At 25.0% G+C, this 26,500-nt stretch overlaps 1 protein-coding gene across 2 annotated transcripts in view; it reads right to left on the bottom strand.

Annotated features, from left to right (window-relative positions):
• LOC117173061 overlaps nucleotides 1–26,500 on the bottom strand; it is a 451,519-nt gene that overhangs the window by 38,982 nt on the left and 386,037 nt on the right. For both annotated transcript variants that reach the window (XM_033361436.1, XM_033361438.1), the window contains 4 exons: nucleotides 18,229–18,269; nucleotides 18,055–18,147; nucleotides 11,953–12,189; nucleotides 8,008–8,100 (listed from right to left, as the gene is read on the bottom strand). In XM_033361436.1, the coding sequence (XP_033217327.1) occupies nucleotides 8,008–8,100; nucleotides 11,953–12,189; nucleotides 18,055–18,147; nucleotides 18,229–18,269 (464 nt within the window). The remainder of the gene's footprint in view (nucleotides 1–8,007; nucleotides 8,101–11,952; nucleotides 12,190–18,054; nucleotides 18,148–18,228; nucleotides 18,270–26,500) is intronic.

Below are 26,500 nucleotides of genomic sequence, written 5' to 3'. Positions count from 1 at the left end.
TAGATTTTAAAGCCAAAAGGAAGAATTATCTACAAAAAGGGTTATATTTTCAACCGAAAATTATTATTTTTTAACAGAGATCTTACTTTTTACCAAAAACTGGAATTTTCATAAAAAGCATTTTATTTGGAACCAAGAGTCAAATTTAAATAAAAAATGTGCATTTTGTTCAAAAATTATTCTCAGGCGAAAAGTTGCCAGTCACCAAAACGGCTGATTTTTTCACCACAAAGATTAATTTTCTGTCAAAAAAGAAGAATTTAAAATTAAATATCAACAAAAAAGAGAATTTTCAACAAAAATGTTATAAAAAAAGGAAAAGAATATTCAACTAGAATGATAAATTTAAAAAAATAACTTTTCACTAAAGGTTGGTCTTAAAAGATTATTTAAGGCCAGAAGATAAATTTTTTTAACACTGACTTTAAAAAAAAGACGAATTTTTAACAAAATTCATTTATTTTAAACAAAAAAGTTGAATTTTAAAGCCAGAAGAAGAAATTATCTACTAAGGGATTGAACTTTAAACCCATGAAAAATGCTTTTTGACCAAAAAGTTTAACATTTATAAAAATAGTTGAATTCTGAACGAAATATTTAAATTTAAAAAAAAATTATGAATCTTCATAAAAAATGTTAGTCCATATAAAAATTAGTTAAATTTATTCGAAAAATAAAACTTTCCACCGAAATATTTGAATCACAAAAAAAAACAATAAAAAATAAAACAAAATTTTAGAACAAAGTCTCTTGTCCCGTAATTTGTAAAATTTTCAACAAAAAATGTAATACTTAATAAATAAACTAAAACAAATTTTATTATTTTTTATTGTGCAAATTTTAATTTATTAAAAAGAGACGATGTCCCAATAAAATAGTTAAATCTGCAACCAAAAAAGAATTTAATTTTAAATCCAGGAATTTCAATTTTAATTTAAAAAGTCTGTGGCTGTCTGTTCAAAAATTTTGTGTTAAAATCCGTTTTTTTCTCTACAAATAGCAGGAACTGAAAAGGAGGATATTTTCACTAGAATTTCCCTAAATTTTATTTATTTTATAGTATTTCACCAAATTTTAGGAAGAATTTAAGTATTGTTGAGAATTTTAAATATAAGATTTTAAAGTGTAAAAATCTTTAAAAACATTTTAAATTGTATTTCCAACTCTGCAAAAATTTATAATTTGTTTTAAGTTTTTTTGAAATTTTTAGAAAATTTCCTTAAAAAATAACTCGAATTTCCCCTAGAATTTTAAAATTTCTACAAAGTCGAAAAAGTTTTCTTCACTAAAGAACTTTTTTTAATAAGATTTGAAATCTTTTCCAATTTAAAAAAATATTATTTTATAATAAATGTCGTGAAAAAAAAAAATCATTGAATTTCTTTTCAAAAATCTATTGAAAGATTTGTATTCTCTTGAAATATTTCAAAATTCCTAAAAAGCTTTTAAATTTTTTTTCGAATTTCTGAAAATATGCATTTTGCTTTTAATAATATTCTACAAATTTTTATCTGAAGAGATGTGTTACCAACAATAAAGAATATGATTAATAAATTTGAAAATTAATATTTCAAAATCAAATATAGAAGTTTTTTATTGTTTGAAAGCTCTCACAATCCTTAAGAAGCTTTAAAATATTTTTACAAAATCAGGAAGAAATTTCAATTTAGTTTTACTTTTCTAAAATCTTCTGAAAGCTTAAATTATGTTTTAATCTTTAAAAAATTCTCACCATTTCTGCAACTCAATTGAATTTTTTCTTAAATTTTATAATATTTGAAAATTGAGAAATTTTACTTTAAATAACTAGAATTCTTTTGGAAATTTTAGTATATAATTTAAAAAATTTAAAACCTTATTCACAGACGTATAAATCCTTAAAAGACTTCAAACCTTTGTTTTAATATCTTTAATATCATTTCAAACATTTCTTTGAAAGCTTCTGATTTTTTGGCGAAATCTTTCAAAATAATTTTTTGATATTTTCAAATCTTTGAAATATCTCTAAATTTTTCTAGAATTCTGCCTACAATTTTACAATCCTTTAAAATTGAGAAATTTTGTTTTAAAATATTCTTTATTCGAGTTTTCAAGTTTAGAAAATAATTTTGAATGTTTTGACCTCTTTTTCAATTTTTTACTAGATTTGATTTTTTTAAATACAAAATACTTTGAATTTTTTAAAGAATTCTTATTAAGATTCTTTTATTTTCTTGAAAAATTTCAAAATTCCTAATAGGGTTCTTTTTCCAATATTTAAAGATCTACATTTTGGTTTGAATTTTTTGCAATTTCATAGAATTTAAATTATTTTTAAATCACTTAAAAACTTCTAATTATCTTTTAAAATAATACCAAATTTTTCTACCATGTTTTGAAATCTTGTCAAATAAAAAAAAATAGTCCTAAAATCTTCAAAATTTTTTTTTCTAAATAGTTTGAAATTTTGAAAATCTAGAACTAATTTTTAAAAATAAAAACCTAAATCATTCAAACATTTTCCAGAAACTTTATTGCCGGTATCCTTAATTTTGTACATTACTGTTTAGGACAATTTTTTTTTATTACTGATTGCCAAACATTTGATCATTTTAGAAAATAAGATTTAAAAAGAAGCGAAATTTTCAGACAGCCTGATATATTATTTCTTAAATTAAGCTTAACTTAAGAGAATTTTTTTATCATAATGTAAGTGATGTCTAAGAATTTAAAATATTAGAAAAAATTTTAATATTATTTAGAAATTATGGCTTTTATTACCGAAAAAAATGCCGTATGGCATACCTGTGAAAAGAGATTCTTTTTTAGAACTCTCCAGTAGCTTAGTGGGAAAAACACTAGACCGGCAATCGGAAGATCTTTGGTTCGATTCCCAGGGAAGTGAACACGAGGACACTTTTTTCGCAGGTAAAATTCAATATTAAGAAAGACATTTTTTTATCAAACAGAATTACTTTTTTTTAATTTAGATTTTTGTAAAGGATTTTTGTAAAATAGAGATGTTTGCATGGCCTCTTGAAATTTAAGAACCTGCTGCGTAAATTCCAGCAAATTGGGCAATAACTTGAACGATTAGAAACGCTCAACGTTTCAATAGCTTTGCTTTTCTCACCCTGATCACCCTCTCAAACCCTCTTTCCCCCTATTTAACCCCTAAGATTGATTACAGCACTCAGTGTACTTTATTCGATCAGTTTTCAGTTTCGAAAAAATTATTTACAACATGAAAAAAAAGTTTTTAAACAAAGATATAAGTTATTTACTAAATTGATTAATTTTACAACAAATGGTACGAATTTTCCAGAAATAAAGATTTTCGAATAAAAAAATTAGAAAAATTTTATCTAACAAGATGAATTTTTATTTAAAAATTATGAATCTAAAAAAAATTTTTTAAATATAAATGTTAAAGTTTCATTGAATAATGCAATAGCAGACATTTAACAAAAGTAGATTTTAATTTTAGATAAAAACAGTTGAATACAACAAAAAGGGAGAAATCTTAAAAAAAATTGTTTCATTAAGTGGCATCGAAACAGTCGTATTTAAATCGGAAAGGATACATTTTTAACTAAAAATTTAAGTTTCAATCAAGAAACATGAGTTTCTAACTAAACACATGAATTTTAAAAGAAAAAGCTCAATTATCAACCAAAAATGAAAAATCATCATTTTTAGTGAAAAAAATTTTTTTAAAAATTTTTCAACAAAATAGTCAAAGTTTTAATGAAACTGTCAAATTTCGAAAAAAATAATCAAATTTTCAAACAAAGAAATAAATTTTCAACTAAAATTAATAATTTTTCAACCAACGAAACCAGAAAACTTATTATCTATAAAAGATTTGATTTTTAACAAATCAGTTTTTTTTTTTAACCAAGAAGATTAATTTTTTATTAGCACGAATTTTTAACGAAATACTTTAATTTTGAACAAAGCAGTTGAATTTATAACTAAAAAAGATTAAACAACAATAAAAAAGTCTAATAGTTTGATGTTTAATGTTTTCAACCAAATAGTTGATTTTTTAACTCAAAAAGTTAAATTTACAATCAAAAGTGGAATAATTAAATTTTCAATAATAAGAAAAACGAATTTTCAAGAAAAAAGATTAATTTTTCACCAAAAAATACGACTTTTTAGCAAAATACATCAATTTTTCAGCAAATAGTAGAATCATGAACTAAAAAAGATAAATTATCATCTGAAAAGTAAATGTTTAATTTTCATTAAAAATAATTAATGACTTTTTACTTGCCCCCCCCCCCCCCAGTTCTGCACATAACTATTAAAATTAATGGCCAAAGCGTCGACAACTGTAATTTTGTACTCGTGAATTCTCTTTCGTTAAAGCTCCTTTCGCTTTGACAAACAAATTTTCATTGCGTTGCTTGTGCGTCAAACTCTATTTTGTCAAAATTGTAAACTTTTCTACATAATATTCACCGAATTAAAGAAATTCCTGGAATTTATTGAATACACGGAATTCGGCGAATTGAAGAAAATCATAAAATTACTGGGATTCACGGAATTCAGGGAGTTCACAGAAATCATGAAAATCTCAGAATTGGTGGAATTAGTGGAATTTAGCGAATTCGTAGAATTGATGGAATTTATGGAATTCCCGAAATTTGCACAATTTACGGATTTCTGAGAATTCATGGATTTCATAGGATTCACGCAATTCAAGAAATACACTAAATTAAAATTTTTTTCAGAATGTGTTCTTTGTTTCAAAATTTAATTAATTTATCTTTAATCATGTTTTTCTACTAATAGCACAAAAGCTACGCATCTTCTAAAAAAAATTTAATAGCCAACGAGATGAATTTCTATTTTAAATTATGAATCTCAATAAATTTTTTGTTTAAAAAAGTGGTTTAAGCTTTAAAAAAGTAGTCCCATTTATAACAAAAAATTATGAATTCTCAATAAGTAATGCAATAGTGGAAATTTAACAACAATAAATTTTAATATGAAATGAACAAAAATATAATTTAACAAAAAAAAATGATAAATTTTGAAAAAAATGGTTTAATTGAATGTCATTGAAAACAGGCTACCTAAAATTCGAAAATATAAATTTTTAACTAACAAGTTAATTTTCAATCAAGAAACATGAGTTTCAAATAAAATACATGCATTTTAAATTAAATAGATCAATTTTCAACAAAAAATTAAAAATCATAATTTTCAGTAAAAAAAATTCACAAATAAAACTAATTTTAAAAGAAAATAGTCAAACTTTTAATAAACCAGTAAAATTTCAACGACAGAAAATAGTCACATTTTTAAAAAAAGAAATAAAGTTTCAACTGAAATGATAAATTTTCCAACCAAAGAGACGAATTTTAATTAAATAACGATTTTTCCAGCAACATTTTTTTATACAATATTCTTTTGACAATTTTTATACGATTTTTACAATATTGTTGTCCAAAAATTTAAATTTTATTTTAAATGTTCGTCACGAATAAAGGAAAAACTGCGTGTCCTACAAAAAAGTGATTTATTACAAATTTGTAGATATTTTTTGGTTGCATGGTTTTTTTAAATTAGCTTTTTTCGTATCTTGAATTGTTTGTCCGCAGAATGGAATTTTTTTCGTCCGATAAATATTTTTAATTTCATTTTTGTAGGAAAATTTAAAAAGGTTACAATAATCTTGTAGAGCTTGAACAATTCAAAGATTTCCTTTTTTTTAAATTTTTATATCGTGCATTGTTTGTATTGAGATTGTCATTTTCATTTCTTTTAATTTTGTAAATGCTATGACTGATAATTTTTTTATCGAAAAAAGTCATGATTGTAAATTGTCGCCTTTTCGTGTACTGGAAATATCCATACGTAAATTTTTTTAATCTTAAAAAACGCGGTCTCAAAAATTTTGAAAATGCTTTATCTTTCATCATTTTTATCCAACATGGCTGGCTAACGAACTTGACCTTCAGTTTAGGATACTAAAAGATTCCAAAGAACAATCAGATTAAAAATTAAGAGGCACGGACAGACAGACAGAGACATTAAGGAAAAACTGTTTTTCAGGTTCAGAAGGTCTCGAAACGGGGAAATTTAAAAAAAAACATGAGGGGGGGAACTTTTAAACAAATTTAATAACATCTTTTATGAGAATGTAAAAATGGATTGAAAAATAATGAAGTTGGGAGTGATCGTGTTCACTTGCAGGATTAATGTATCACCTAGCTCTTGTCTCGAATCTCCAATTAGCCGAGAAATTGCGTTCTTTGTGTCCTGAATTTTTAAGAAGTAACGTGGCGCGGAAATGAAAACCCGTTTCTCGTTTCTTTTCAATTTTTTTTTGTTTTGTTTGGCTGGTGAATCCGACGAGAATATATAATCGGCCCAGAAAGATGAAAAATTATTTGGAAGGTTTCCAACCAAGTTTCAGTGTCGACATTTTCCCAAGATATTTACAAAAAAAAATTGAAGAAAACTGAAAGCATAAAAATTACAATATAAAAAATAGTGATCAAAATAATGCAACTTTTTGTTTTGTTTGAATAATGCAATTTAAGATTTTTTGCCAGGGCTCTAGAGCCCTGTTCTCAGTTACGTTCCCAATTTAAAATTAATAAAACTGCACTATTTAAATAAAACAAAAACTAAAATAAACCAGAAAGACGTGCTTTATTTATTTCTAATTATTTTTCAAAATTTTGATACAATAATTATATTTTTGAAATTATAAAGCCGCCGAATACAAAACAAGTGATTAGTCACGTGCTAGACTGCCAAATGGCCCTAATGTTATTTTTATGTATACCACATCTTTCATAAAATTAAAAAAATAACATACAATGAAAATTAATTTTAAAAATTAATTTACAAAATTTTTTTAACATTAGAAAATTGCTCTTTAATAATGGTGGCATAATTTTTTTTTAAACTTTTAGATCCATCGGTTTACTAAATCAAAATTTTTCGAATAAGTAATTTTATTTCATCATAAAATTTATTTCTGGGTGTAAAGCCAAAATTTAAATTTCAAATGATTTTTCAATATTTTACAATAAACCTGTTTTTGCAAGATAAACATTTTTAATGATGCGGATTTTTTTTCTATTTTTAATTATATAATTTTTTTTAGAGAAACCTTGTAATATTTCAAAAGATATTTCGGAACTTGAGAAGTTTTTTAAAAAGTTGAAAATAATATAAACCTTGGAAAGATTTTAAAAAGTGTAAAACAAAATATAGATTTTTCAAGTTGTCGGAAAAAACTTAAGAAAAATTCTGAAAGCGTTTAAGAAAAAAAAATCTTAAGACTACCGCGAAATTCTCAAATATTTTTTTATGATGAAAAACTAATTCTTAAGAATTATTAAAAAAATTTAACATTTTGAAAGATTTATAAGATTGTTAAAAAAAGTTCTAGAGGATTTCTATACAGTTTTTTAAATTTTGGGGGATTTAAAAAAAAATTAGAAATAATTGCAATCATTTAAAAAGATATTTAGATGATTCAAAAGTTTTGAAAAGATTGAAAAATAATTTTTCTAATTTAGAAATAATTCTAAAAATTATAATTGAAAAACAATTTTTTGAAGATTTTAAACAAAAATATAATAAAAAGCTGTTTTTGAGTTTCGGGAAAAAATATGAAGTGATTAAAAAAATAGTTTTAGAGGAAATTAAAAAAAAAAAATACGATTTTATAAATCTTTCTAAAAACATAAAATTTGAGACGATTTAAAAAAAAATTAAAACTGAATTTATATCTATGAAATAATTTTCTAAGCTTTTTGCGCATTTAGAATTATTTTTAAATAGTGCAAACATTTTATTAGTTCCATGGAAAAATTGTTAATCATATTTTATTTTGGAAAATAATTTTAAGAGTATATTTTTAAGAAACTCCAAATTGCAAAAAATAACTTTGGATAAATTTAAAAAAATGTAAAAAAAATTTCAATCATTTTTTACAAATATTCAAAAATTCTTGAAGTTTTTGAAGGATTTAATTTAACTTTTTTTTTATGTACAAACCGTTTCGTTCGCTGACTGGATTTCTTTTTGAGTTCTCAATTCCTTCTTCACTGTTGGTAAACGCTTTCTTTTCTTCTCCAAAAGCTCAGCCACCTATTTTGTAGAATTAATAAATAAAATGTAGTGCTCTACGTTTGAATAATTTTCAATGAAGAAAAATAATTTCCTACCAAAAAAAGGTCTAATTTTCCACGAAATACATCAATTTTTAAGAAAATGCTTGAACCTTTAATCAAACAAGGTTATTTTTACACAAAAACTATATAGTTCAATTTTCAGATGAAAAAATAAATTTGCAATAACAAAGAACAAAAACTCAACAAAATAGAGATTCAATAATTACTATAAATTAATTTTTTATAAGAAATTTAATTTTTAACTGAAAAATATCATCTGAAAAAAAATTTAATATTAATTCTTATCAAACTAGTTTAATTCTCATTAAATTAGTTGTATGTTCAACCAAGAGATTAAATATATTTTCAACGAAAATTGTAATATTTGATGTTTTAACCAAAAAAATATTTTAACTATAGATAAATTGAAACAGAATTTAACAAAAAAAGAAGATATTTTTAACAAAATAGTTAAACTTCTAAACAAAGAGATAAGTGTTTAACTTGGAAGATGAATCTTCAAATAAAATAATTAAAAAATATATTTTCTCTATCAAAAGTGGAATAGTTAAATTTTTATTTATTAAGCTTATTTCCAATTACATAAATTAAGAAAATCGTAAAATTTCCAACAAAAAATATTAATTTTCAAAAAGTAGTTTAACTCTAAATCAAGCAGTTGAATTTTCAACTTAAAATGATAAATATTAAAAGATAAAGATAATATAAAAGATGAGCATTTGAATAAAAAAGTTGTTGAATTTTTATTCAAGAAGCTTAGAAGATAAATTGATTATCAAAAAGATTTTTTTTCAAACAAAGGAAAATAGAATTTTCCACAAAAGAGTTAAACTTTCTACAAAAAAAAAATCAATTGTTATCAAAAATAATAAATTTTCAAGTAGAAAAATACATTTTTAACAAAGAAGTTAAACAATCAACCAATTTGTAAAATGAATAGTAAACTATTCAGCCAAAATCATTCATTTTCAATAAGAAATGAAATAGTTGAATATAACATTGTTGATTTTTAATTAAATTTTACTAAAGTTTCCAGTGAAGAGAAAAAAATTAAATATTAAATTATGAAGTATTTTCAACAAAAAGATAATTATCAGACAAATAGTTAGTGATATATTTGATGATTTCGAGAAAATTTGAGATTTTCTCGAAACGTTTTCAGCTAAATTCAAAAATTAATTTTAATTGAATTTAATTTCAAGATCTTGGTCGAGAATATCGAGATTTTTCGTTTATGATTATTTATCTGCATGAAGTTTTAAGGTCATTGGAACATGCTGAAACAAAATATCGATTTTGTTTGAAATTATCTCGAATGCACTACTGCAAATATTTAAACTTGAAACCCAATTAGAAAAGTGTTTAAGAAAACGATTTGATTTTTCAGTAAAAAGAATTTCTTCTTAACAAAATTGTTGTATTCTCATAAAACAAATTAAATTTTCAACCAATTAGGGGCATTTTTAGTTCAAAGAGATAAAATTTTTACTTAGAGAGATAATTTTAAACAGAAAAAAAATTTAAGTTGAAAAGAAAATGTAATATTAAATTGTTTAATATTTTCATCAAAAAATTAATTTTCAGACAAATAGTTAGTGGCATATTAGAAACGATTTCGAGAAAATTCAATATTTTCCTTAAAATTTTTCTCGATATTTATTATTTAGGTAAACTGATAAAAATGTAAAAATGTGGAAAATGTGACCAACAAAATGTAAAATATCTGGAAAATTTTACATGTGAAAAAATGTGAAATATAAAAAAATAAAATATTGTAAAAAAGGTAAAATATGTGGAAATAGAAATGTGAAGAAAATGTGAAATACGTGAAAAAAACAGTGTGTGGTAGTGGGGCCAAACGGAAAAAGTGAAAATTTGAAAGATTGACTTTGAAATTTTTCTTGAGATATCAACATGAGTTTTAGTGAGATTGCATAGGGATAGAATGAAGAGAGAGGGGGGAGGGGGGAGCGAAAGATATCTCATAAGGGTTTACCTATCGTGGCAGTGGTGGGGATAACAGGGAGGGGCCTTCAGAGAGTATCATACAGAAATTAAAGTGATGCAGTAGTGGGGATATCGAGGTGGAGGTTTTACAATAATGGCGGATCGCCATTACTGTATGTAAAAGAGAGGGGAAGAGCGATATGGAACCCGTAGGTTCGTTCAGTTTGAGGTTAATTTAAATAAAAAATAAGTTAAAACGATAGTAAAGAGTTAAAACGCTTAACCGCTCAAGCGTGAAAATGTAAAAAAATGCGGGGCAAATGTGAAATGTTTGAAAAAAAAACAGTGTGTGGCAGTGGGGCTAAGCGGAAAAAGTGAAAATTTGAAAGATTGACTTTGCAAATTTTTTTGAGATAACAACATGAGTTTTAGTGAGATTACATAGGGATGGAATTAAGAGAGAGGGGGGAGGGGGAGCGAAAGATATCTCGTAAGAGCTTACCTACCTATCGTGACAGTGGTGGGGATAACAGAGAAGGGTCCTTGGAAAGTGTCATATAAAAAGTAAAGTGGTGCAGTAGTGGGGATATGGAATCCGTAAGTTTGTTCAGTTTGAGGTTAATTTAAATAAAAATTAAGTTAAAGCGATAGAAAAGAGTTAAAACGCTTAACTGCTCAAGCGTGAAAATGTCAAACAATGCCGAGAAAATGTGAAATATGTGAAAAACGTAAAATGTGTGAAAACATTCGAAAATAAAAATATTAAAAAGGTCAAATATTCTTTAAATTTAATCTAAGAGCGGTGATTCTAAGCGCTTTTAAAATTAGTTTAAATACAAACCCTTGAAGCGCGAGGCACTAAAAAAAATTGAAAAAATGTAAAAAAATATTAAATATGTGGAAAAGGTGAATATATGTAAAAATAAGTGAAAATAACAATATGTGAGAAAGGTAAAAATGTCAAAATAAACACGTAAGAAAGGTGAAAATATCTAAAAATAAAAATGTGAAAAATTGTTAAATATATAAAAAATGTGTAAATTTGAAAATACGTAAAAATAAAAATGTAAACTAAGCTAAAAGTTGTACGAATATGTGAGTACAAAAATGTGAAATAATGTAACAATCTAAAGTATTTTTTAAATTCAATATAAGTGGAATTAACGCGGTAAAAAAAGGAAAATGTGGAAATATCCGAAAATAAAAGTGTGGAAAATGTGAAAATGTGTAAAAAAAAAGTGAAATCTTTTTTAAATTTAATTTAAGGTTTTTGAATTTAGGCGTAATGTAAAAATCTAAAGTATTCTTTAAATTTAATGTAAGTGGAATCAACGCAGTAAAAAAAGTGAAAATATCCGAAAATAAAAGTGTGAAAAATGTGAAAATAAAAATGTCGACAAATGTAAAATATGTGAAAATGTGTGAACCTAAAAATGTGAAAGTGTGAAACATGTGAAAAATGTGCAATATTGTTTAAATTTAATTTAAAGAATTTGAATTTAAGTGCTATGTGAAGTTAGTTCAAATAAAAAAAGAAGCTGTGAGCGATGAAATGTTTAAACGTTAGACCCGTAAAGCACGATATATTAACAAAAACGTCCAAAATGTGAAATATATGAAAAAGATGCAAGTGTGAAAATGTGAAAATATGCAAAAATAAAAATGTGAAAATAAAAATGAAAAAAATGTGAAATATACAAAAAAAAAGTTAAGGTGTGTGAAAAAAAGTGAAATAATGTGAAAATTTAAGTATTCTTTAAACGTGATTGAAAGCCAGGAAACATGTAAAAAAAAAGAAAATGTAAAATATTCTTTAAATTCAATTTTTTTCTTCAAGAAAGTGCATATTGTTTTGGTTCACCTCTTTGTCTTTTTTTTCTTTGAGGATATCGTCGTCAATATCGGCTTCGTTCGAGCTCTCGTTTTCATCTGAGGTTTCCTCGACACTCTTCTCTCTAGAATCAAAATTCTTCGCGGTGATCAGCTTCTCGTCGGAGCTTTTGCCATCAAAAAAGGATGTATTGCATTTTTTTGTATCGTCGTGAGACATTGCCTCATGGGACTCCGCCACAGCTTTCAGTTCATCCTCGTACTCATCCTGTGTCAGTGAATTTTCATTTTATTTTGCAATTTTTTGTCATCATGTATTCATCAATTCTATTAAAATTTATTTCCAGATTCCAAAAAGTCCTTCAAAGGATCAGGGAACTTCCGTTATTTTTAAATCAGATTTCCGAATATTTTATTGGATTATGAAAAGGATTTCGATGGAATCTGAGGGATTAAAAGGAATTAAGACCAATTTCCAGGGATTTCAAAACAATTTATTTAAAGCATTTTCACAAATTTTAAGGGATTTCAGGAGATTTTTACAGGATTTTAAAGATTTAGAGTGATTACAAAAATCTCATAAAATTTCAAAAGATTTGCGAACATTTAAAAGAATTGCAAGGGATTTCAATTGATTTTTAGAGATTTTAAGGGATTTTGATGATTTCATGGATATTAAAGGATTTCGGCAAATAATGAAATATTTGAAGGGCTTTCAAGAAATTTTGATGTCTCTTAAACGATTTTAATATATTTCAAAGGATTTCAAGATTTCACGGATTTTAAAGGTTTTAATGAATTTTGAAAGAATTTAAAACATTCAAAGAATTTCATAAAATTTGAAATTTCTTTAAAGAATTGAAGGCTTTTTAAATAAATTTTAACGTTGGGAAAGATTTAATTTCAGAAATAGAATTTTGAGTAATTTTAATCGTGTTTAAAAGATTTTAATATCTGTAAAGGGATTTCAAGGCATTCAGAAAGATTCCCACTAACTTTAGAGATTTTATTACAAAAGTTTTTTGTTTTTGGTTTTGTTTCTGGCTCATAACTTTTTTCCTAGATGATATTTTTGGACTTTTATTACAGGTAAGGGCATCAATGCATTAGATTTTTCTACGTTTATTATTATATATTTTTCATATAAATAAACAAAGAGCGAAAACGAGACAGATTTAATCATTATTTTTTATCTTTAAATTAATATCTGAATTAATCTCATTCTCGATGGAAATGAATATCAAAGTATCTAAAGAATGTGAATTATCAGGATATCGCATTTAATTGTTATAAACAAATTACATAATATCAACAGCGTGGAAATTTTGTTTGAAAAGTATATTGAAAATTTGAAATTGCTTGATTCAATCGACATGAACATATTTCATCATGAAAATTTGTTTTCTGATATAATTTTGTTTGTTTTAAAAAAAAATTACGTAAAAAAAACAATGGTTTAAGCATTTATTGGCCGAAATTAATCCCTTGTTTTTCTTAGTATCTTTAAATTATATTCTTCGTAATACTTATTGATAAAGATGGGTCACGCGATATTATTTGTTTATTTTATAAACATATTTTATAAACAAATTGAAAGTTCGGTCATTTATAGACGAGAAGTAATTATTTCTGATTAAATCCTGCAAAATGATAAAAAAAACTTATTTAAAAAGTTCAGAATAATTTTGTTACAATTGTTGTCTTAAACAATGGAACAATAAAAAAGGGATGAAGTGGGAATAATATGTGGAAGGAAATTCTTGAACCGTTTTAGATTTTTTTTTAATTAAAAAAAAAGTAGCGAAATTGAGTGACGAAAAATATTGAATAAATTTTATTTGTTTATAATATTTTATAAACAAATGCATAGTTTTACGATTTGTAGACCGTAAGTAACCTTTTTTTCTGTGTAAACGTCTTTAAATTATATTAGTGGTGATTTATAATAATTTAAACTTGTCATTCGATATTAATTGTTTATTTTACAAAAAAAAATAGATGAACAAATACTTTGGCAATTTATCGACAGTAAATAATTGTTTTTATTCTTATCGACTTTCAATTATATAAGTGGTAGTGTTAGTTATTATTAATTGCCATTTCATATATTTGTTTATTTAACAAACAAATTTTATAAACAAATGCAGAGTTTGTCCATTTATAGACAAAAAGTAATTTTTTTTCGATCGTCTTCAAATTTTATAATTAGTGATGTTTAGTGGTGAAGATCTTTTGTTGAATAAAATTTGTTAATTTTATAAATAAATGCATAGTTTGACCATTTATAGACAACTTTAAAGATAATTTTTCTAGAAAATCACAAAAAATTTCCAATGATATAATTTCAAGGCTATAGAAGAAGAAACTTTAGGTTTTATCAACAAATGACTTAACTATACATTTATTTATAAAATAAACAAATAATATTAAATGACAAATCCTCATTCATAAACATTATTACTAATATAATTTTGAATCAACAAGAAAGAAAATAGTTTTGTCATGCCAATAAATGGTCAAACGGTTCCATTATTTATAAAATTTACCTATAATATAAATAAATAATTGCTAAACAGAAGTTTCAACAACTGAACTTGATCACTTACATAATTTGAAGTCGATCAGAAAGAAAAGCGATTAATTTATGTCAATAAATAAAAAAACTATGCATTTGTTTATAAAATTTGATTATAAAATAAACAAATAATATTGATGGCCAATTTTTCGTCACTAGACGTTTTTAGTTATGTAATTTAAAGATGATTTAAGAGAAAAACGATCACTTTATTTCTATAATTAACCAAACTATGCATTTGTTTTTAAATTTTGTTTATAAAATAACCAAACAAATATCGAATGTCCAATTTTTATCACAAATGATCAAAATTAATATAATTTAAACGTATTAATAAAGAAAAACGATTACTTACTCTTTATTAATGACCAAACTATGCATTTGTTTAAAAAATTTGTTTACCTAATAAACTAATGATGTCGATGAACAATTCTTCGTCACTAAATATCACTGCTTATTTAACTAAAGGACGATCAGAGGGTAAAGCGATTTTTTTTTTTCTAAAAATGACCAAACTATTCATTTGTTAATAAATAATGTTTATTAAATAAACAAATAAATATCGAATTTCTCATTTTTATCACGAATTATTAAATCCAGTATAATTTAAAGGTACTAAGAAAGAAAAACTATTACTTTATCTCTATAAATGGCCAAACTAGAAATTTGTTTAAAAAATTTGTTCACATAATAAACAAATAATGTCAATAAACAATTCTTCGTTACCAGATATCACTGCTTATACAATTTAAGGACGATTATAGATTAAAGAGATTACTTTTTTCTATTAATGATCAAACTATGCATTTTTTAATAAGTAATGTTTATTAAATAAACAAATAAATATCGAATGTCTAATTTTTATCACGAATTATTAAATCTAATATAAGTTAAAGGTACTATTCATGCAATTTAAAGACAATTAGAGAGAACAATGATTACCTTCTATCAATAAATAACCAAACTATGAATTTGTTTATAAATTTTGTTTATAAAATAAGCAAATAATTTTAAATGACTAATATTTATCACTAATTATTAATACCAATGTAATTTAATGGTAATATCAAAGAAAAAAGACTACTTTCGGCTAATAAATGCCTAAATTAGGCATTTTTAAAAATAATTTGTTTATAAACTAAAGAAATTATACCCAACAAAAAATTTTCAGTATTAAATATGATCGTGTCGATATAACAAAACCATTTTACCTCACAAATATACTTCGCAAGCAACATTTTTACGATGCTGATATTTTGTTAATGTAATTTGTTTATAACAATTTAATTCGACATCCTGTTAATTATTTTTCTTCTATAGATACTTCAACATTCATTTTCATTGACAATGGGCTAAATTAAGTTTATTCATCAATAAAAAGTAATAATTAAAAAATGTTTTAGTTTCCCTCTTTGTTTATTTATATAACAAATAGAAAATTATAAACATTAAAAAATCTAATCCATAGACCCTCTTCCGCAAATATTGCTGACCACTCCAAAAAAAAAGTTGTGTTCAATATTTAAATATTTTACACGCAAGAAGTGGAAGTTACATTTAAACAATTTTAAATGAAATTCAGATAAACTGCAAGAATTTTTAAATTAAAAAAATTAATTAGTTCCAAGATTCAGATTAAATTCTAAATTAAAATTATTTCATGAAAAAAAGATCCTACTTCATCTTCAATCCATAAGGAATCAAACCACAAAACTTCTGATTTCCGGTCAGGTGCTTTTCCAATCAAGCTATTAGAGGGATCAGAATAGAAACTCTTAATTCAAGAAAATAACGCCAATTTTTTGCTTGGTGTTTCCTTTCAAATTAAATTCTAAAACTATGAATCCACGTTATTATTTTAAATTTTCTAAATTAAAGTATCAATGAATTTTATCATTTTCAAAATTGTATTATTTTAAACAATTTTAAGATAGAACTATTAAAAATAAAAATTTTTTAAATTAAAACTTTTGAATTTAAATTATTTTTATCTTAAGTAGTAAAAAGATCCTTGAAAAGCTTTTAAATTTTTATTTCAAAATATAGAGAAATCGAGATTTTCTTAAACTTTATTTAAATTTAAAATTATTTTTGAAATTTTTATAGTGTTTCAAAATATATTTTGAAATGAATAGAATTTTTTCTACAATTTTCAGAATTTCCTGCAAATTTGCAAAAAACGTATTCAAATCTCTTAGACTTTTTCAAACAATTTTTTAAATCTTTTTAAATCTTTTCGAATATTCTTTTGAAATAATATTCCAAAATGATAAATTATTATTTTCAATTCGCCTAGGAATCTTACTGCAATGCTTCTATTCTTTTGAAGCCTTTCACAATTTTTACAAAGTTTCTACATTTCTTTAAAGTTCACAAATAAAATTTGTTTAAATAATTATTTACCAAAAATGTTTAAAAAATTTTGTTTTATAAATTATATAAACAAGAACATAAAGTTTTTAGCATAATTTACTACTACTTAAAACTATTCAATATTATGTTTAATTCCAAAAATACGATTTTAAGATATTTTTGGAAAAATTATTCTTTGAGGAAATTATATTTGTTTAAGAAAAAGGTCAATATATTTTTCTATACACCATACATTTATAAAAATAATTGCATGAATTTTATTTTATTTTTATAAAGTCAACGAAAAAAATTGAGCTAATAAAAATTGTATAAATAAATGAACATTTGTGAAAAATTAGAAAAAATGTATCAAAATTTTGTAATTATTCAACAAAAAATAGCACAGGATACTCATATGAGAAAAATATTGACAACTCCGAATAAATTTTTAGAAATGAGATTATTTTTGACATTTTTTTAACTAAATATTTTTTTAATAAGAAGTAAAGTTATTTTAAGTTTACTTTCTTCAAAAGGATTATAATTTTTTAACTGCTATTCGTAAATCCAGAATTGTTTTGAAATCTGCTTTAAATATTATAGTAAAATTATTATTTGAATAGAAAATCATTAAAAGCTTTTCCAGGAATGTTTAAAAAATTTTTTATCACCTTAAAACCTCACAAAACACTCAAACAGCTTATTAAAATTTTTATTAATAAATTTTACAAAAGTTTACATTTTGTTTTACATCTTTTGGAATGTTCTCAAATTTAAAACTATTTTTGAAATTATTTTGAAAATTAAAATGATTTTTTCAAATGATTCTAATTTTTCCTAACACTTTGTTTAAATCCTGCAAAATGAAAAAAAAAGTTATGTAAAACGTCCCGAATAATCTTATTACAATTGTTGTCCTGTACAATGGAACAATGAAAAAGGGATGCGAGAGTAGAATAATAGAATCACATTGTTGCCAAGGAGTCGGTTAGATTATGAACGAGAGCGCAACCCAGCATGCCAAAGAGCATGAATTTGTATCTCCAAGATTGTTGTGTGTTAGTATTAAAGTGGGAATAATATGTGGAAGGAAATTCTTTAACCTTTTTATATATTTTTTTAAAGTGAAAATTAAGTAAATAATAAATGTTCTCTGGAAAAATTTCAAAATTTAAATAATGATTGAAAATAATTCAAATGAATGACCTCTGCAGAACCGTTATCTTCGTCTTCTTTTTCACTAGCTTCATTTTCATCGAGGTCTTCATCACTTTTGTCTTCCTCAGATGAATTTTTAATCTGTGAAAGAAACACAAATTAGGAATCAATTTTGTAGATTTTAAAATTGTATTGTGTATAAGTTTTAATATTTTTACTGACTAAATCTTTTTGAAGAAGCATCGTCGCACTTTTGCTGCGATCTGTAACAGAAAAAAAATAATTTGTTAGCTAAGTTTTCATATTAAAGTGGGATGAAAAAAGTGAAATTTTCAAAAATAGAAACGGCTTAATTTTATCGTTAATCACGAATTTCGTGATCAAAATGCGAAATCCAAAATGGGAGATAAAAAATTTAGAACAATTTTACCCAAAAAATGGGGATTGTGTACAAATTTGTTATTAGCGGCTTATGAGATAGCGAATTTTGCAATCAAAGTATATAGTTCAAAATAGATTTGGGTGAAAATTGCATTATTAGCATAAAGAATTCTGCATTTCCTTAAAATATAATAAAATAAATCGACATTTTTCAAATCGTAATGCATCCTTTAAGAGGAAATTATCTAAAATTTATTTATCTGTAAATCCCTTTAAATTCAATTTAATTCATTTTTTGAAACTATTTGGTTTAAACTTCTTTTAAATCTTTAACATTCCATAAGATTCTTTAAGTTTTGCAAAATTACTTGACATAACTTAAAATATAATTTGTAAAACTCCCAGAAACATCTTAAAATTTCTAGAAATCTTTGGATATCTTATAAAATTCTTTTATAAACCATTTTTGTCAAGTTCTTGAAATTATTTAGAACTTTTTGAAATTCCAAAAATTAAGAAAGTAAAAATTCTGTAAAAACTCTTTAAAAGGAGAAAAATTAAAATAATCCATTAGAGTTTTTACCAAAAATTCCAAATAATTATAAATCTATTAAAAATCTTCATAACTCCTGATAATCTTTTTGTTGAAAATTCTTCTTCTTAAGTTGAAAAATCAACTGTTTAGTTCATGGTTCTTAAACTTGTTGAAAATTCGTCTTTTTGGGTAGTAAATTAATCTTTTTCCTTAAAAATTTATATTTTTTTGCTTAAAATTTAAATTTTTGGTTACGAGCTCTTATATTATATTGTTTATAAATCTTTTCTATTCTGGTCGAAAGTAATCTTTTTGTTTAAAAATGAATCGCGTTAGTTCAAAATTTAAAATATGGGTTTTAACGTTAAACTAGTTTCTTAAAAATAAAAAAATAATACAATTTTTTCTTTTTTCAAATGCAACTTTTGGACTGAGAGTTCTGAAATTTTATTGAGAATGAGCTTTTTTTCGGTATAAAATTAATCTTTTTGTTTAAAAAATGTATCTTGTTTAGTTGAAAATTCCAATGTTGGATCAGAATTCTTGAATTTTATTTCTTTAAATTCGTCCTTTTTGGTAGTACAATAATCTTTTTGTTTAAAAATTCATCTTTTCCAGTGAAAAATTTAACTTTTTTAGTATAATTCTTAAATTTTATTAAAAAATGTTTTTTTTAGTACAAAATTAATCTTTTTTTAATCCATTTTTTGGGTCAAAATTGAACATCTAGCTTTTAAACTTAAACTACTTTCTTAAAAATTAAAACAACAAATTATATTTAATTTTTAAAAACTCAACTTTTTCGTTCATAATTCTTGAAAGATGCTTAAAATTCGTTTTTTTTCGTTTTGTAATAAATAATTACTTTTATTTGAAAAGGCAACGTGTTAGTTGAAAAATCAACATCTAGGTTTTAAATTTGGACTATTTTCTTGAAAATTCGAAAAATTTTATTTTTTTCAAATTAAACTTTTTGATTGAGAATTCTGGAATTTTATTGAAAATTAGTCTTTTTTTGTATTAAATTAAATTTTTGGTTTGAACATGTATCTTTTTTAATTGAAAATTCAAATTTTTGTTAAAAATTCGTCTTTTTTATAAAAAAATTAATCTTTTTGTTTCAAAATGCATCTTTTCTAGTTAAAATTTAATTTTTGGTTGAGAACTCTTGAAATTGATTAAAAAATCGTCTTTTTTGCTAGCAAATTAATTTTTGTGTTCAAACATTCGTCTTTTTTAGTTAAAACTTAAACTTTTTGCTGGAGTATTCTTGAATTTTTATTTTCAAAATTCGGTTTCTTTATTACGAAACTAATCTTTTTCTTTTAATAAATCTTTATAGGTAAAAAATGAACAGCTAGGTTTTAAACTTGAATTACTTTTTCCAAATTTAAAACAAAAAATTTTATTTCTTTCTTATAAATTCAGCTTTTTCGTTTATAATTCTTGAGATATGTTTCAAATTCGTCTTTTTTGGTAGTAAATTTATTTTTTTGTTTAAAAATTCAACTTTTCTGTTGAGAACTCTTGAATTACATTGAAAAATAATCGTTCTGTTAATAAATTAATTTTCGTTTCAACAGGCATCGTGTTAGTTAGAAATTCAATATCTCGGTTTTACAATTAAACTATTTTCTCAAAAACAAGAAAAATTTTCTTCCTGTTTTTTTTTTAATTTGAATTTTTAATTGAGAACTCTGGAATTTAATTGAAAATTAGTCTTTTTTGAACTACTTTCTTAAAAATAAGAAAAATTTTCTCTCATTTTTCAAATTCAACTTTTTGGTTGAGAATTCTAGATTTTTATTGAAAGTTAGTCTTTTTGACATTAAATGAAATTTTTTGCTTAAAAAGGCATCGTTTTAGTTAAAAACTCAATATCTAGGTTTCACAGTTGAAATTCTTTCCTAAACATAAGAAAAATTTTCTTTCCTTTTTTAAATTAAATTTTTTTATTGAGAATTCTGGAATTTAATTGAAAATTAGTATTTTTTTGTATTCAATTAATTCTTTGTCTGAAAATGTATCTTTTTTAGTTGAGAATTTAAATTTTGGTTCAGAATTTTTGAATTTAATTTTTTTAAATTCGTCTTTCTTGTTCGTAAATTAATCTTTTTGTTTAAACATTTATCTTTGTCAATAAAAAATTCAACTTTTTTGTGAATAGTCTGGAATTTTATTGAAAATTCATATTCTAGGTAATAAATTAATATTTTGGTCTGAAAATTCCTCTTTTTCAGTACAAGGTTTAACTTTTGAGTGAAATTCTTAAATTTGACTGAAAATTATTTTCTTGTTGTTATTAAGCTAATTAAAAAGAAATGTATCTTTTTTAGTTGAATGTTTAATTTTTTGGTTGATATTCTTGAATTTTATTGAAAATTCGTCTTTTTTAGGTACACGATTAATTTGTTTGTTTTTATATTAACCTTTTTTTAGTTAAAAATCTAGCTAAAAAATCCTAAATAACTTTTTATAAATCCATTGCATTTTTTTTTATTTCTTAAAATTCTTTGGAGTCTTTTTAAAATCGTAAGAACTGATTCAAAAAACTTTAAAATGTCCTAGAAATCTTTATAAATGCTAAAAAAATTATTTTGCACTGATTAATTTATTTGTTAGTCTTTTGAAATTTTTAGGAATTTTTTTAATCGTCCGAATCCTAAGAAATCTATTAAATCTCTTTAAAAAGTTCTAGATTCAATGAAAATTGCTGTGGAATTCTTTAAAATACCTTCAAATCCCCATAATTTTTTGGAAGTCATTATGAATTCTTTTTCCTCGATTGAATTTTTTTCATTATCTTGAAATTCTTTAAAGCCTTAAAATTCTAAAAATTCATACAAGAATGGAAAGATTCTTGAGAATATTTTGAATTCAATAAAATCTTTTAAATTCTGTTTTTCTAGTTTTCTATTTTTTCTCCACTAGAATTTTCTAGAAAACAGTGTTTGTATCTTTAGAAATCTATCAATCCTCTTGAAAACCTCCTCGATTTAATAAAGCAATTTTGCATGCACAATATTTTCCTTTTTTCTTGGATAAAATCCAACTTTTTTGTTGAAAATTAAATTATTTCCTAGAAATTATACTTTTTGTTTAAAATTCCAATTTTTGTGATTAAAAGTCAGTTGAAATCCCTTTGGGTCAAAATTTAATTCGCTTTTTAACTTTCTTTTTGATTTCAAAATTTAACTGTTTGAGTAGAATTTTTATTTTTATTATACGAAAACGTATTTTTACATTGTAAAGTGAACTAGAACCTTTGTTAGATAAAAATTTAACTATTTTCCAATTTTTTTTAATTCATCTGTTTGAAAAGAAATGTTATTTTTCTTAAATAATAATGTAACTTTTTGGTTGAAAATTCGACCTCTTTCAACAGTTTTTCTTTTTGATTTGAAAATTTACCTGCTTATGCAGAAATTACATCTTTCTTTGTTAAAAACTTAATAATTTTATTGAAAAGTCATACTCTTCGGTTGAAAATTCTGTTTTTGTGAAAATTTAACTTTCGTAGAAATTTTACTTTCTGTTTATAATTTATATTTTTGTATTTCAAAATGAACTTCATCTTTGCTGGATAATAGTTCAAAATCAAAAAATGTTCTTGATTGAAAATTAATTTGTTTTAGTACTTGTTTGACTTTATTAAAAATTAAAAATTTAAGATAAATTTTTATCTTTATTGGATAAAAATGAAACTGTTGGGTTGAAAATTAAACTATTTTGTTAAAAAGTCTTACTTTTTGGTTGAAAAATCTCCTGTTTTGTTGAAAATTTTACTATTTGGTAGAAAATTCACTTTTTGTTTAAAATTTATATTTTGTTGTTAAAAAATGAACTGAAATATTTTTTTCATGTAAGTTCAACCTTGAAAAACAAGTGTTCATTTTTTATTGAAAATACATTTGTTTAAGTACAAATTCAAAAATTAAAGAGCAATTTCATCTTTTTTGGATAAAAATGCAACTGTTTGGTTGAAAATTTAACTATTCTGTTAAGAATGTATACTTTTTGGTAGAAGAATCTGCTGTTTTGTTGAAAATTGTATTATTTCGCAGAAAATTTACTTTTTGCTTATAATGTATATTTTGATGTGAAAAAATTAACTGAAATATTTTCTGGATGAAGGTTCGGGAAAAAATCGTAGATTTTTATAAAAAATCCATCTGTTTTAAAACAAATTTTAAATTTAAAAGAAATCTTATCCTTTTTTGATAGAAATGTAACTGTTCGGTTAAAAATTAAACTATTTTCTTAAGAAGTCATCCTTTTTAGTTAGAAATTCTGCTGCTTTGTTCAAAATTGTACTATTTTGTAGAAAATTTAATTTTTGTTTCAAGTGTGTATTTTGTGTTTGAAAATGAACTGAAATATTTTCTGGTTAAAGTTCACCTTTAGAAAAAATTGGTCATTTTTTGTTAAAAGTTTATCCGCCATCGCTAGGTTGCCTCTTCGATTCTCAGCACCTGCACTTTTTTATTTATTATTGAGTTGTGAAAATATTTATAAATATAATTTTTCAATCACTGTTACTTCAAGTAATAGTAAAAAAAATGCGTTTTAGAGACTGGTCACAGAAGAGTGATTGGTTACGTTTCAGCAACTGGACACAGAAGAGTATTTGGACAAATTACAAACCACTTCTCCAGATCCAGCTTAAAAAAAATATGTTTTAGCGACTCGTCACAGAAGAGTGATTGGTCACATCTCTAACCCTCTTTCCAGCTCCTCCTTTAAAAAAATACATTTTGGGAATTGGTCAAAGAAGAGTGATTGGTCAAATTACGAAACCCTTTTCTAGTTCAACCTTGAAAAATATACCTTCCAGCGGCTGGTCACAGAAGAGGGGTTGGTCACATCCCGAACCTCTTTTCTAGCTTCTCTTTTGAAAATACGTTTTAGGGACTAGTCACCGAAGAGTAATTGGTCAAATCACGAAACCCTTTTCCAGGTCAACTTTGAAAAAAATACCTATAAGCAACTGTTCACAGAAGAGGGATTGGTTACATCTCAAAAACCTTTTATAGCTCCCACTTGGAAAAATACGTTTTGGTGACTAGTCACAGGTGAGTGATTGATCACATATCGAACTACTTATTCAGCTCATTCTTCAAAAAATATCATAGCAATTAGTCACGGAAGAGTGATTGGTCACATCACGAACCCCTTTTTCAGCTCACCCTTTAAAAAAATACGATTTCGCGACTGGTTGCAGAAGGGTAAATGGTCACATTTCAAACCTCTTCTTCAGCTCCCTCTTTGAAGAATAACGTTATAGCTACTGGTCACGGAAGAATGATTCATCACATCTTGAACCCTTTTTAAAGCTCCTCTTATAAAAGAATAAGTTTCAGCAATTGGTCACAGAAGAGTGATTGTTTGCATCTCGAAACGCTTTTACACATATCCCTTTAAAAAAATTAGTTATCGCGACTGGTTACAGCAGAGTGATTGGTCACATCTCGAACCCCTTTTCCAGCTCACCCTTTAAAAAAATAAGTTTTAGCAATTGGTCACAGAAGAGTGATTGTTCGCATCTCGAAACGCTTTTACAGCTATCCCTTTAAAAAAATTAGTTATCGCGACTGGTTACAGCATAGTGATTGGTCAAATTTCGAACCACTTTTCCAGCTCACCCCTTAAAAAAATACGTTTTAGCGACTGGTTACAGAAGGGTAATTGGTCACATCTCGAACCTCTTTTCCAGCTCCCTCTTTGTAAAATAACGTTATAGCTACTGGTCATGGAAGAGTGATTCATCACATCTGGAACCCTTTTTGAAGCTCCCCTTATGAAAAAATAAGTTTTAACAATTGGTCACAGAAGATTGATTGTTCGCATCTCGAAACGCTTTTACACCTATCCCTTTAAAAAAATTAGTTATAACGACTGGTTACAGCAGAGTGATTGATCACATTTCGAACCACTTTTCCAGCTAACCCTTTAAAAAAATACGTTTTAGCGACTGGTTACCGAAGGGTAATTGATCACATCTCGAACCTCTTTTCCAGCTCCCTCTTTGAAAAATAACGTTATAGCTATTGGTCACGGAAGAGTGATTGGTCACTTCTCGAACCCCTTTTCTAGCTCTCTCTTATTTTGGTCAGAGTTTGTAAAAAACAGAAAGTTTCGTTTCCTACAATTGGTATTATTGCTTGCCTCTGGCGTGCAGATATACTGACAGCTGACGTCACATAATTAAATACCCATGTGACACCAATAAAAGTTGACACCCTTCGGTAACTTTTCTGCGGAGCCTTCAGAGTTACTGACAATAAACATAACCTCAACTGTCTGTAAAGTTTAATCGATTTTATAAAATGATTTGACACGATGTTTTGAGTCAAAGTAAGTATTTTTTCGCTGAGAATTTCTGGACGAACAGCTATCCGGTGTACGTGGGCTAATCGGCCAGAATTTTGGACGCTTAGACACAGCGAATATATAAACTATAAAAGAGAATTTTATTTTATTTTCCAAAGAAAAATTTTACCACCAGGTTTAATTTTGTAGGAAAAAAATAAGTTTTTTCCACTTCGCAAACCAGATTACGATCAAGTTAATTCATTTTTCTCACTCGTGTAAAAATGAAGATTACATCTCACCCGTGGCACTCAACTTTCTCTCCAACCTTTCTTTTTTTCAATCGCCCTCGTCTAACAGCGATAAGTTTCTCTGGCAGACCTTATTGAAAACTTTTTCTCAAAAAACAAAAAAGACTCTTGAGAAACCGAGGAGGCAAATTCCAGTTTACAGGCCGTAGAGAAAAAAATAGTTGGAGTGAAAAGGAAAGGAGGAAAACGAAAAAGTGAAATTGAGTGCACCTTTCTGGAAACGGTTTCGGCGAGGACACTCTAATCATAAATTTCCGGTTTAATGGTCGTAGCTAGTGATGCGAAATAATTAATTTCTTTCAGATAGTTACTTTATTTTCGTATCAATAGTTCTATCAATGGTATTTTTAAAATAAAGAACGAATTTTTCAAATAGTTACATTTTGTTGGTAAATGTAACTATTTTTTTATTTACATTTTTTCTAAATAAAAATCTTCTTCGCTCCGCTGGGAATCGAACGACAGAACTTCCGATTGTCGATCCGGAGCTTTTCTCCTAAGCTACTCGAGCGATCAAAAGAAGAATCCTTTTTTAGAAATAATGGCATTATTTTGCCAGATGTTACGTATTAAAATTTTTTAAGAAATATTTCTTATCATCAGAGAGTATCACCTGACCGGAAATCGGTAGGTCTGTGGTTCGATTCCCAGCTGAGCGAAAGAAGATCTTTTGTTAGACAAAACTAAATCAAAAAGATACCAGTTAATTTCAACTCAAGTGAAAATACCCAGTTTTGGTCAGCCATGACATCCATTTTTATTGTATTATCATCAGAGATATTTGTTTTTATTTTTCAGAATCTAGTCTGAAAAGACTTTAAGAATTACTGTTATTGTCTAATGAAAATACAGATTCCTTCAAAAATTAGAATACGTAAAACCTGGAAAAATAATTCGTGTGTTTATAAAAATGGTTCTTCTTTCTCTCTAGTAGCTTAAAGGAAAAGCACCCGACCGG

Source organism: Belonocnema kinseyi, chromosome 5 (assembly GCF_010883055.1).
Source record: "Belonocnema kinseyi isolate 2016_QV_RU_SX_M_011 chromosome 5, B_treatae_v1, whole genome shotgun sequence".
NCBI classification, from domain to species: domain Eukaryota; kingdom Metazoa; phylum Arthropoda; class Insecta; order Hymenoptera; family Cynipidae; genus Belonocnema; species Belonocnema kinseyi.
This window is presented reverse-complemented; position numbering and strand designations above follow the sequence as displayed.